At 36.9% G+C, this 13,604-nt stretch overlaps 1 protein-coding gene across 7 annotated transcripts in view; it reads left to right on the top strand.

Annotated features, from left to right (window-relative positions):
• The window catches only part of RIC8B (RIC8 guanine nucleotide exchange factor B), a 99,595-nt gene that overhangs the window by 73,277 nt on the left and 12,714 nt on the right, over positions 1–13,604 (top strand). For 4 of the 7 annotated variants that reach the window (XR_012039352.1, XR_012039349.1, XM_072844233.1 and 1 more), the window contains exons 8-9: positions 3,006–3,150; positions 10,840–10,959. Coding sequence is in view for 3 of the 7 variants with exons in the window: in XM_072844233.1 (XP_072700334.1) it covers positions 3,006–3,150; positions 10,840–10,959 (265 nt within the window). In the remaining 4 variants the exon portion in view is untranslated. Of the gene's footprint in view, positions 1–3,005; positions 3,151–10,839; positions 10,960–12,613; positions 12,763–13,604 lie in introns of all 7 variants that reach the window. The other 3 variants (XR_012039351.1, XR_012039350.1, XM_072844234.1) reach the window with 2 other exon arrangements.

Genomic DNA, 13,604 nt, shown 5'->3' with positions numbered 1-13,604 from the left:
AAAACTATTGACTATAGCCTTATCTGTTTTGAAGGCAAGGTGTGTCTTAAGTACCCTTTGTAACCCAAACTGTCAGAGTTGACGCATTTGTTGCCATGAATGAACAGTAAGCAGCATTTTCATAAAAGTGCTAGGTGTTTTTTACTACCAACTAGCTTCCAGGAGGATTTTCTGCTTAAGAAAGCAGATTAATGTTCTGTTTACTTCTTTTTAACCTATTTTGGCCTTTCATAAATTCTGCATTCTTAAACTGTTTTAATGTTTAGTCATTGTAGGTGGTTATCTATATTTTATGTCTTTTCTATTGTTATTTTTTTAAGTATATTCATATCTCAACTTAGACTTTTACAATTTTAGTGATTTTTTTTTCCTGGAACTACTAAACCTCTTTGTTAAAAAATAAGCCTTGTCAAAAACGCTTCCAGTGAGAGTATTAGGGCCATGTGGGTTCAGATTTATGATCCTTCACCTCATTGACCTTGAGTCTGACCGTGTCATTAAAGTCATGTCTGACCTCCATGAATATTAAGAATATCTGTATGCACTGAATATTCACTTCCCTAATAATCTATTAAGAATTAATTAACTTATCTAAACCATCCCAGTCTCGCAGAGGCACTGATAGCAAGAGGGAACATGTTCAGATTTATTCAGAGGGCTTTCAAATTAAAACACCACAATAAATTCTAATATGATTCTATTTAGAACTTATTGAGAATTATTATCAAAGAGACAACAATTACCAATAGGTTTTAAGACAAAAAATGGTTGAAAGAGAATAGTGTAAACTTTAATCTACTTATATTTTTTTCTACTTATATTATTAATCCATGGTTCCTTTTGCACAGATGTCACCAGTTTAATAAATCCTATGATGTTGTAGGACTTTCTTTTATTTGTCCCCAAAGTACCTATTTTCAGTGTGAAGGAAGGCATCCTCTAGTTAAAACATTTAAAAATTTAATGAGCCCATCCTGTACTATTCATCCTATCCATCCATGTCTTTAATGATTTCATACTCTGATCACATATAGTCCTTTCCTTACCTACATACTTCCTATCCACTGCCCCTTTCAGATCCCAAAGTCATTTTAATTCCTCTTCTCTGAATCTTCTCCAGCTTTATTTTGTCTTTTTTGAGGTAAGTAATCTGAATTACAATAGTATTTCAGATGTAGGTTTTACTAAAGCTTTGTATGTGAAAAAGATAGTGTTGGGTTTGTTTCCTATAGTTGTCTTTAGTATTACACTTTATTGAAAACCTTAAATAAAATTTTTATCTTTAATTTGAATTTTTCTTAAAAGATATATTTATTTCAGAGAGAGAGAGAGAGAGAGAAAGAGCAGGGGGTGGAGGGACACAGAGAGATTATGCTGGAGCCAACTCCCTCACTAAGCTCGGAGCTGAGCCTGACATGGGGCTTGCTCCCAGGACCTGAGATCATGACCTGAGCTGAAACCAAGAGCCAGCCACTTAACTGACTGAGCCACCCACGTGCCCCTAGAGTGAATATTTTAGTGTTCATTTTAAAATTATATGTGAATGGGGATCCCTGGGTGGCTCGGCGGTTTAGCGCCTGCCTTTGGCCCAGGGTGTGGTCCTGGAGTCCCGGGATTCAGTCCCGGCGTGAAGCCTGCTTCTCCCTCTGCCTGTGTCTCTGCCTCTCTCTCTCTTTCTCTATGTCTATCATGAGTAAATAAATAAAATCTTTTAAAAAATAAAATAAAATTATACGTGAAGTAAAGAAAGTACTATTAAGGGACACCTGGGTGGCTCAGTGGTTGAGCGTCTGCCTTCTATTCAGGTCATGATACCAGGGTCCTAGGATCGAGGCCTGCATTGGGCTCCCCACAGGGAGCCTCTTCTCCCTCTGCCTATGTCTGCCTCTTTCTGTGTCTCTCTCATGAATAAATAAATAAAAATCTTTTTTTTTTTTTTAAAAAAAAAAGGCCTGCTAAATAAAGCTGCTAATGATTGTTTAGTATCTTTGTTAAAGGTTCTTATAAATTACCAAAAAAAAAAAAAAAAAATCCTTGAACTGTGGTTCAAGGTTCCCTGCAAAAGTTTTATGTGTCTGTTTATCTTAGAGTTAAAGTTATCACCTTGCACTGATGACAAGGTAATACTGACCTGCACCCAGTGGTTCATTGAGCCGTTGCTGCTGTGGTTCACTAAGAGAAGCCTAACATGCTCATTGTACCTGATATTACCAGGGGAAAAGAAAGAGTATTGACTTTGTGCCAGATACTTTTCTAAGCACTTTGCATGTATTAACCTGTGAAGTAGATTATTATTCCAGTTCTCCAGATTAGAAAAAGTAGGGTACACGGATATAGGATAACTTCCCACTAAGTCAACCAGCTAGTAAATGGTAGAGCCATTTTTAAAATCCAGCCAGTGCTCGCTTCAGCAGCACATATACTAAAATCCAGCCAGTCTAGCCCCTGGGCCTGTCTTCTCAGGGCATATCATGTCCTTATGTATTGTCACTGACTTTTTGAAAAAATAGTAACTTAGCTATCCTTTTTGCAAACATCCTTAAGTTTTGTGATTTCTTTTACTCTTTACCCACCATTCCCTATAAAGAGTACGCGAAAGATTTTAGATAATGACTGTGTTGGTAAAATTCTAATCTGGCTTTCATTAATTCTAGTTTCTAGTCATCGTTTTCTAAAACTGGATAAATAATAAGATTTGTGACCAGAAATTTAAAACACCACCCTTACCGATGACCCTGTGGTCACAGAGGCTCCACTTTTGCCACAAAGTATATTCTAAACAGCTCCACTTGAATTTCTGATACCTTAAAAAAGGCTTTTGGCATTCAGAGCATGTCAGAGAATTTGTAGGTAGTCAGTATAACCACTACCACACTTTGAAAATCTCTCAATTTTAAGGTTTAGTGCTGAGATACGTATCTCCAGCTTCCCTGTGCTGGTGAATAGTCGGTAATGACAGTGAGCACTGACGGATTCCTGTCTAAAAACCTCTTCTGTTTTTGCAGTGGATAGCCTGCTGAAATACACTGGCTATGGGAATGCTGCAGGACTGTTGGCGGCCAGGGGCCTTTTGGCTGGAGGAAGAGGAGATAATTGGTACTCAGAGGACGAGGACACAGACACTGAAGAATACAAAAATGCAAAACCAAAGTATAGTATCAAGTTTCTTTTCACCTAACTATGTCTGTGCCTTTGATTTGGTTAGTTGCCTTTCACTTCCGTCGTCTCTCATTTTCCAAGTGTTTCTTTTCTTTTGTGGATTTGGAAGCTTTCCATTTAATAGTGTTTTTAGATGTGATTTAATAGCTAGTGGCTTACAGAGTGACTTCAAGTAATTGAGGAAGGATTATATTGTAAGAAATGTTCTGCTGCATGCTCATTACCCTCTCCTAAGTATTTGGAGATATGGTATTTTTAGACACCTACCGTCATATACTTAAAAGGTATTATTGCCTAGTTTTTGCTTTCTTTTCCATAAGGTTGAGTAAGGTATAATCAAAACGAAGTATATAAGTTGATTATTTGATGCTTCAGTCTTTCTCAGAAATCTAAACATAGGTTCAGTTCCATGAATTCTGATCTTCCTTCTTGCACAAAAGCCATTATGAGTCAATAAAATGGTACATTACTAGCAAAAGGAAAGGATAGCGCTGCAGCAAATTTTAATAAAAAATTTGGGTAATTGTCTTTTAATAGATGTATTATTGCACTGAGTAGACAAACCAGAGAATCTGTCAAGTCTTCCCTGAATCAGTGCTTAGAAATCAAAGACACTAATTCTTCTTTTATCCCAGAACAGACCACCTCTACTTCCTTCTGTTTCTTCCCCATCCTGTTCATCCCTTTCTTAACCCACATCCCAGGTAAATTTCTTAATTCCACTTATTAGAAGTTATTTGAGCTCAATTTTCTGGTTTCTATTATTGAATATTAAAAGGGTATGCCCTTCCTTTTTGGCATTATCAATGATGTTGACGTTCTAGGTTTTCTACTGACAGTTTCTAGAATGTAATGAGGATCATGTGGTAGTTGATAAAGGATAGAAAATCATTATCTGCAAAGTTAGGTGCTTTTTTTAAGGGATAGATTGTGCCCTGTTAACATGAAAGTACTATGTTATCAGAAGGTAAAAGTAAAGATCATTCCCTCATTAGACAAGACTTATATGACGTGTATTCCTTGGCAAATCAGGCCTGGGTAGGTAGCATTATTAGTATCTCCAGTGCTTTCAGCCTCAGGAGGATCTTATAGAGTGTGACCTAGAAAAAAAGACTTTTGGGGAAGCTAGCAGTGACTCTAAGCAGTACATTCTTAAGACTGCCACCATTTAGATGTTATAAATCAGGCATCTCCATTGTGTAATTGAAGCTTAGATAGAGGAATCATACTTTAATCTTTCCCTAATTATAGAAGTCATCATTCTAAATTAGTCCTGCTAGCTCTTGATTTTTCTATTCCATAAACTGTGCTTTCATATTTAATCTCTCTCCATTTTAATATTTATCTCTCTCCATTTGAGACATTAAAGTTTACTACTTGAGGTACACTTTCATATTTTTAAATGAAAGTAGAAATTATGTTAGGCATTCATTGTGTCCCAAATTATGTGGACAAGTCAACTAAGATTAAAAAAAACTTTTAAATGCTCACAGATGGTTGATGTCATTATATCACAGAGTATATTGCTGATTTTGTTTGGTAGATGACTTCTGTAATGGTGATGATCACATGTCTCACAAGCACCAGAATGCTTGGAGAAAATACAAGAACTCTGGGTCTCTCCTAATAGAATGGGAAATAGAGATGTGTTAGATTATGAAAATGATTTTAGATTTCAGGGGAACACCTCTTCTTTAAATCAAGGACCATCATGATGTTTGGTATTGTTATTGTCTTGGCTAGGAAGATTCTATACTTAGGCCTTATTACCTCCCTAGTTGGAATCTTCTTCAACTTTTGGACCTGGCCGATACTATTCATAGGAATGGTGCGTTAGTGTGATCAGAATAGTCACCATTGTGAAATCTTGTGTTTCTTTCTTTTTTTTTTATTTAAATCTTGTGTTTCTTAAACATTGCTTGTTTACAAATATAAATAGGTGTTTCTCACCTAGCATTACATCTTTCCCCTTCAGATAGATTTGCATCTGCTTTTTTCTTATATCTTCCCTCTTGTAGGTAAAACACTGTGGTGCGAATTTTGTTCATTTAAAATATTTATTCATGGGGCACCTGGCTGGTTAAGTTGGTAGAGCATGTGACTCTTGATTTCAGGGTTGTGAGTTCAAGCCCCATGTTGGGCGTGGAGCCTACCTAAAAACAAATAAAATACTTATTCAAATGATCCTTGTGAAACAAAGTACTGTGCAAGTAAGAGAACCCTCTATACTCTGGAAAGTGATCTACTGTGCTCAAAGAACCTAAAAATTATGAAAACTTATTACCAATCTAGTCAAGCTTATAAAGTCAGCCTCTAAAAAGATTGCTCTCTCCCCTACACTCTGATTACCCTTCACCAATCAGTATTCCCAAGAACACAGTGTGCTTTCCTTATGATGCATTTATTCACAACAGTTGCTAGTATTGGCAGAAGCAGAGAAATTACCCTTTATCCAATTGGCCCTTAGTCCTGTTGTCAAAAATATAAGTGGATTCTGATTGTTGCACCAAGGTAACCTATAATCCTTTAATGGAATCTGAAACCAAGAATTGTGTGGAGCTTACACTCAGGCTATGGAACATCATTAATTTCACAACAATCTTTTTTTGTGTCAAAGTAAGTGTATTTAATGGACTGGAAATGGCTTTCTGCAATTAGCAGAAATATACTCATAGAATCAAGTTACATGCCACACAGGTTTTTGGTATATGTCTAGCCATGTTTGTTATAAGTTTTCAGATAAACTTTGGTCCTGTATCGAAGAGAAAAATTTCTAAATTCTTAATTTTATACCTGTTTCTTTTATGTCTCGGAACATAGAGACCCCTTGACTCTACAGGTGGCATAAGAAACTGACTAATGTGGTTTGTACATCATTCCAAACGTCAATTCAAAGATGTGTTCCTAATGACATTTGGCTCATTTTAGACCAGTGGCGTTCAAGCTGGATATATAGGAGCCTGGGGGTCGTTAAAGGGCTGCTAAATGGAGGGCAGAAGGAAGGGCTGGCCAAAGTGGGTAGAACTCTAAGATACTTCCTTATACTCTTCGTACCCTACACTACTTCAAAATCACATCCAGAAGCTTAAAATCATTGTACTAAGCAACTGAGGGGTGTTTCCTTCTTGACTATATTTCTCTCAGAAGTAGCTGTGGTAGCAGCTGTATAATTTTTCCAGCATGAAACGAGAGACTTTTTTTCTTTGTCAAGATTTGTTTTGTTGCTTTAAGTCCCATTGTAATTGTCACCATATATTGAGGCTATACAAAAAAAAAAAAACAAACAAAAAAACAAACTTTATTTTTACTATTTACTGAAGGATATAGTAAATTTCCACTCTGTTCTTTTTATTATTTTGTTGGGGGGGGCAAGTATTCTGGGGAGTTTTTCCTGGAAAGACATGTCTAGCCTTATTTGCATATAATTTCTCCTTCCTACCCAATCTCCCCCTCCTTTCCTGCTCTGGGCTTGCAAATGCCTTTTCCTGAAAACCCTGATCCCTTTTCTAGAGGTTGCAAATTCTCTGTGGATAGGCTCGATTTAGCCCAAAGTTAGGTTCTGCTTGCCTCCTTGATGTTGCATTCACTGGTTATTTAATTTTGTGTTTTTATTTTCTGTTTCACATAGTGCTTCTTAATTCCTTGCCAACATTTAGAATTCAGATATTTCAGATGGAAATTTGGATTTCTGACTTCTTTTGAATAAGTTCTGATAACAACATTAAGCCTGCATTTTCACACAGCAACTGGCTGATGGAGTTGCATGGTGGTGGTCCCCATCATACCAGGCATTAGCTCCTCTGGTTTAACGGCAGATCCTTTTCATTCATCTTACCTGCTTAGCCCCTGTAAGGATTTGTCCTTAAAGCCCCTTTTTTAACCAGAATACTTTGAGTAAAATTTAATCCCCCACTTTTTAGAGATTAAAGATAACTTTCATATAGCTCAGAGAAATTTTAGTGGCTTTTTTGTTAAATGACCTAGTACTATTGATGTTAGCCAGATGTAGCAACAAATCAAAAGCAAAAGTCTTGAAATATATTTCAGCTTTTACATATATATTCATATGCTCTTACCTTTTTATGTCTTAATCCCTTTATCACCAGGCCCATAACTGGTCAGTTCATATAATGACTTTATGTGATACAAAATGCTCGATAATATACTACAAGGGAGTTTAAATAATTCTTGTCACCTAATTGAAAGACATATATAATCATAGAATTGGAGTACTGGGGGAAGCCTGAGTGGCTCAATGGTTGAGCATTCGCCTTCAGCTCAGGTCCAAAATCCTGGGATCAAGGCCACATCAGGCTCCCTGCTCAACAGAGTCCTTCTTCTCCCTCTGCCTGCCACTCCCCCTGCTTGTACTCTCTATCAAATAAAAGTATATAAAATCTTAAAAAAAAAAAAAAAAAAAAAAAAAAAAAAACAAAGAATCGGAGTACTGGAAAGATGGGGGAGGGGAACAGACAAGGTAGAACAAAATCATACCATAAAATTACCCAATACATATCTACCACAGTTAGTGTACTTATAGCATCTTAAGACTCAGAGTCTTTTTTTTTTTAAGGTTATTTATTTATTTATTTATTTATGAGAGAGAGAGAGAGAGAGAGAGGCAGAGACACAGGCAGAGGGAGAAGCAGGCTCCATGCCAGGAGCCTGATGCGGGACCGGATCCCGGGACTCCAGGATCATGCCCTGGGCCAAAGGCAGGCGCCAAACTGCTGAGCCACTCAGGGATCCCCAAGACTCAGAGTCTTAGAACAAGATAAAAACTAACCCCAGAATTTCAGTGTTAAGATCCTGAAACCTAGAATGTTAAGTCTTAAACTATACTATTTGAGGTTATAAAGGTGGCAAGTGATTTTTTAAATGAAAATAATCTATTTTATGAAATCTCACTTTGTTGTTACAGTGACTATTTGTTTTCTCTTCCTCTCTGGGTAGGGAAACCACAGGAGTCTGTTTTGAAGTGGGGAGCAAGAGGGCGGACAGTGTCCATGTCTGCCTCCTGACCCCAAGTACATTGGCATTTTTCCCATAAGAGAGGGGCACAGTTTGATGCCTCAACTTGTGTTTTATGTGATATAGTGTACATTCTTCTGGGGACTGGAGGTACTGCATGAGTAAAGGATGGTAAATTCTCACTCTGTAAGAATGAATTTCTGGCCACTGCTTTTATGCTTAGTGAGCAAAGGATTTTGTGACTTTAGTAGCTAATTTCAGAGCAAGCCATCAAATCATTTTAGCAGCAGGAGACTTGAGGTCAGCTTGTGGAAAATGGACATCATTTCTATTAAGCCTTTAAAGAACCAAGAAGAGAATCCAATGTGCCCTGATTTAGGAATTCATGTCCTGACTTTATATTGTGGATACTACAGTGCTTACTAGTATATCCTCCTAGCACATTTTTCCCCTGAAAATGATGGATCTGATTTCTTAAGTCACCCCTCCATTGAACTTGAGAATAAAAGCCTTCTCTCAAGAGGCAAATCAAACATGTTTTACATAGTTAATATATCTGTCTTCCCTTGTACTTTCTTCTAAGACCTGATTTCCCTTGTCTGCTTGGGAAGTAGTATGTGCCTATAATAAGTACCTTCACTAATTTATTTATAAGACTCGTTGTTTTTCTAATTTAGAAGGTGGCAGAAAGGAAACCAGTGAAAACATTCTGTTGTTACAACCTAAGCAAATAATAAATGGGTGGAATTACATTTTCATTGTGGCATCTGGATACATCTTAAAAACACTGTAGTTCTCTGAAACCTTGTCTGGGGCCCGTTTGTCCTTGACTTTTAGGGACTATGATGACCCCATTTAGTACTTTTTCCCATTTATTATGAGATCAGAAAAAAAAAAAGAATAGTAGCAAACAATGAGTCTCTGAAGTGGGCACCCTAACCCTGTGGTTCTTAACCTCATTGTGTATCAATCACCAGGAAAATAAAACTCATAGATTTAGTTGGTCTCAGGTGAGCCCTAAGCCTTTTCTTTAAAGTTTATCAAGTGATTATAATGTGCAGCCAAAACTAAGACTCACTGACAGGCTACAGTTTTCAGACTATCTCCCAGGGATCCTAAAAGTGCCTCAGGGGCAACCTTAAGGGGAAGCAAGTAAGTATAGACAAACAGAAGGGGCTTTAGGCCTCCACTCTGCTTGACCACCCCAACCCTCTTCTACCTGAGCAGTTCCACTTTGTCTATTTTATATATGGGCTTTCTGTGTTGATATCATTTGTTTAAAAAAAGGCGGGGAGGTGGGTGGTCGATCCACTGCTTTGAAGGAAAAAAAAAACTTTTTTAATAATGGCTGTAGACATAGGTCTTACAAGACCATTAAAAAAAAATGTTTTAGGTCTGGTTTGTGAGGATACTGAGCTCAGAGTCCTTCCCAAGAATCTGAATATCATGTACCCTCCAAGGAATGTCTAAGAAGAGTAGGAAATCTTTTAGTAATAGATAATACCTAGTGACCTAACCCTTTTATTACTCAGATGAGAAATCCCTGGTCAGTAAAGAAACTTAACCTGCTCAAGTCAAAGTCTAAAGCAGGGCTTGCAAGGTAGTCTCCAGAGGATCCGATTGATCACAGGGTCTTTGATTTGGCCCATAGGATTCTATCTCCTGCCATATTAGACTAGCACTGCCCTCAAATTTATCCCAGTCCCCAGCATTCCACACTATTTACAGTTGACCAGTTCATTCATTTGCTTATCCTGCAGACCTGCCCACTGAAAGCATTTGGGTTAGTAGACCCTAGAAAGCACTTTATTAGCAATTTGCTGTTTGATTTTAATGATCAAATGAAATATCCCTGCAAACTGTCCATACATGGCTGAAACAAAAATGCCGTAACCTCGTCTGCTTTTCCAGAAAGATGTTTACATTATAGATGTTTAGCAGCCACTGAAGAATTTTCTTTCATCTCCTTTCTAAAAAAAAAAAAAAAAGCACGGCTTTCATCTAAGAGGATAGCTTGTTTGGTATTAGAACTTCATACAAAGTTTATGGAACATATTCATTTTAAGTACTTTATTAAATTATTTCCAGAAAGCCAGATGGTATACCTGTCTCTTGGTAGGCTAGATTTCATTCCTTTTTTTTTTTAATCTAGGTCAGATCAAATCTAATTAAAATTGTTCTTCTGCTTTATCTTTTATTATTTGAACACTCACTGCCTTCTGTGGTCTCACTAATGGACTAATTTCCTGAGATGATAAATTGGCATGCTTTCATTTTCAGATTTCAGCCTCTCTGCCATCATTTTTCCAGTTTTTTTGACACATTTATTTTATGCTGTATCACAATATGGATTTCTCCTACTCTGAAATCATTTGTCCCCTTAAATTAATAAACTATGCATCCAAGGATATTTATCCTAACGGCACCAACCAAATTTCATATTTTTAAAAAGCAGCCATCCCTTAAAAAAAAGTTGGCAAGTTAGCTATTTTTTTAAAGAAAGCTAAACTATCACCCATTTCCCAAAGCAAATTAGTAGAAAAAGTAAACTTTTAAAAATTGCTATAGCAGTTCTATACTACAAAATTGCTATTATTGCCAATTTTTGGCTATTATACTCTTTCTTATTATAACTTACAACTTGGACCAGAAAGTATAGAAAGAGCATAATTTTAAAACATACAGCATAACTTTTTTTTCTTTTTGTAGCATTAATCTTATCACTGGTCATTTAGAGGAACCAATGCCAAACCCCATAGATGAAATGACAGAAGAACAAAAAGAATATGAAGCCATGAAACTTGTCAACATGCTTGATAAACTTTCCAGGTATTGTATTCCCATCCATTTTCTGCTTGGTTTCTAAAAATGTTCTATTTCTTTGTCTCTCTTACTGAGAGTTATCATGGAACAGCAACTCTGGAAATCCATGTTAATTGGAACAGGGTGGCCCGGGCAGCAGTAGTTCAGATCTCTCTTGGCTACCATGGTTTTTCTACATGTGCCGCTTCTGGATGTGCATTCTTAAACATTTAAACTCTCAAAGCTAGGATAATAACAACTAGATCACTGTGATATTTAACCAACTAACCTCCCTGTCTTCAAAAAGATGCTGTGAGTTAGGTTCAGTGATTTTGCTGCTTCTTGTATTTTTTGTTTTAGTCTGTTTTGGTTTTTGTTCCAAATCATTATGCTTTTTTTCCCCCTCATTTTTGATGTGCAAGTTGGCAATTCTGTCTTTTTGGGTTGCTGCTGAAACCAAGAATTCTAAAATGTCATGTACCCAACAGGAAAAAGTGAAAAGGAATAGCTCAAATTAAGGGTTTTCTGAAAGCAAGTGCTTGTATTAATTAGGGGTTCTAAAGACAATCTCCCCTTCCTTTCTTGCTTCACACTGCCTTCCCTTCCCAAAATAGCCAGTTTTGAAAATACCTAAGTCAAATATATGCTAATCAGCAACTCATCATCTTAGAAGAGTTACTAGAAAATATTAATTCCTTTCACACTTACCTAAATTGCTCTGTTTTCTAGTCATACATTGAGTCACTGTCTCTTTTAAGCCATCTTGAGTGAGTGCTTCTGTGTGTTGGTGGCAGCTGCCACTAAAGGTGTATTTCTTCTGATCATCTCCTTTTTCACAGTAACTATGTAAAGGCTAGTATCCTTCAGTCATGAGAAGTAGCAGCTGGAATCCAAGGAAAGCCAGAAAGCCAAACATTATAGGGAAAGGTATAACAAAGAAACAAGTAGAGGCTAAAAGCACAGCAGGAGGCTGACTCACATGGGGAGTGTGACAAGTATGTGGACACTGCAGAGTCTAAGCTTGTTTCAAATGATGCTGGTCGTGTGGTACAAGTTATATAGAAATAAACAGCTTCTTCATCTACAAAGCTCATATGACTAGAATTTAGTGACTTCCAGATAGTCCTTTGAAATTTTTATCTTTTTCCAAAAAGGTTAGAATATGCTCATAGTCTTCAAATGACCTTTGTTTGCAGACAACATTCTCCATACCTTTATATAGAACTGACATGTTCCTTTACTGAAGGAATTCTGGTCAAATACGTATAGGGTAAACTTACAAGAAGCAGACAATAAGCTCTGAATGAATATAGAAACATAAGTATTGTGCTTGGCTACTTCTGAAAGGACCTGATGTAGCGAGTGAAACAGTAGAAGCTGGAGAGGGAAGTGTTAAAAGGACCTATGTGGAGCATATCAGTGTGTCAGGATAGTAAACAAGTTTCATAATTTTCACTCCAATAATACAAGTTCTTAAAAGAGAACCCAGATGCTGTTCAACTACCAATACCCTAGATGAGTAAACTCCAAATTAGGAAAGTGGGAGATGGGGAAAAAACTGCCTAAAATAATACAGTATAATTAAGGTACTTGACTTACTAAAAGAGATAAGACCCTTTCACAAGGCATCCTTGTACAAGGGACAGAATATGGTGCTAGGTCCTTCTCCTTTTAATCCCAGGGGAATCCACATATTCTAGAAGCTGCCAACAAATAAATACAAAAATGTCAAGTCTGAAATATCCAAGCTTCCACTTGATTTAAACTATGCCTCAAAGAAGATGCCTACTCACCCAGAAACACCCAGCAGATGCCCAACTCAATCTAAAGGTGATACTGATTTTTGCATGTATAAAACAGAGCAAATATGTCTTGTGTTGGCTTTGATGGTACCAATTTTGCCATTAAAATTGAAGCTAAAGGCAACTTTAAAAACAGTCCTAAATCACAGACTTTTTGCATGACGTGTGATGGGTTTTTTATATTGTCTGCCTTTGTTTGTGTGCTTTCTAACATTTGCTCTCACTAATAATGACAAAACTGTATGGAGATCAGCAGTGGGCATTCCAAAGCAGGAATGCAAAGAATGAACCCATTCTTTATGCATCTTATGTGTTTGTCTTAAGTTTCTTCTCTCTCTTCACTGTTGATTTTTGGTTTTTGGTTTTTTGAGGTAGAAGAGACGGCATAGATCCAAAGTAAACTAAGTTCAGTACAATTCAGGGAACATTTATTAAGCAGCTACTCTGTGCAAGGCACTGTGCTAGGAAGATGAGGGAGATTCAGAGAACGTGACAGGCTCTGCCTTTGGAATGCACATTCTAGTGAGAATAATGGCTATAATCTGTTCTAAAATACAAGGTAGATGGAAATAATGACAAAATAAGGTCTATGTTGAACTGTAAATACCCAGGAAAAGGAGCAGTTCATTCTGTCTGGATGAATCAAGGACGATTTCACAGGGAAGATAGCATTTGTGCTGATTCTTGAAGTTAAAAGGTATTTAATAGATAAGTGGAGAAATGACCATTCATTCCAGGTAGAGGGAAATCTATTCTTATCAATAATAGAAACCTTTGGTATTCACAGACTGCATCTTTCTTTCACAAAGCTCAGGTTGTTTTATTATTATTTGATTAATATAATCTGTTATCAGATTTATAACTGGGGGA

This window comes from Canis lupus, chromosome 11, assembly GCF_048164855.1.
Source record: "Canis lupus baileyi chromosome 11, mCanLup2.hap1, whole genome shotgun sequence".
Taxonomy (NCBI): domain Eukaryota; kingdom Metazoa; phylum Chordata; class Mammalia; order Carnivora; family Canidae; genus Canis; species Canis lupus.
Note: the sequence above shows the minus strand (reverse complement) of the source record. Positions and strands in the feature narration are given on the sequence as shown.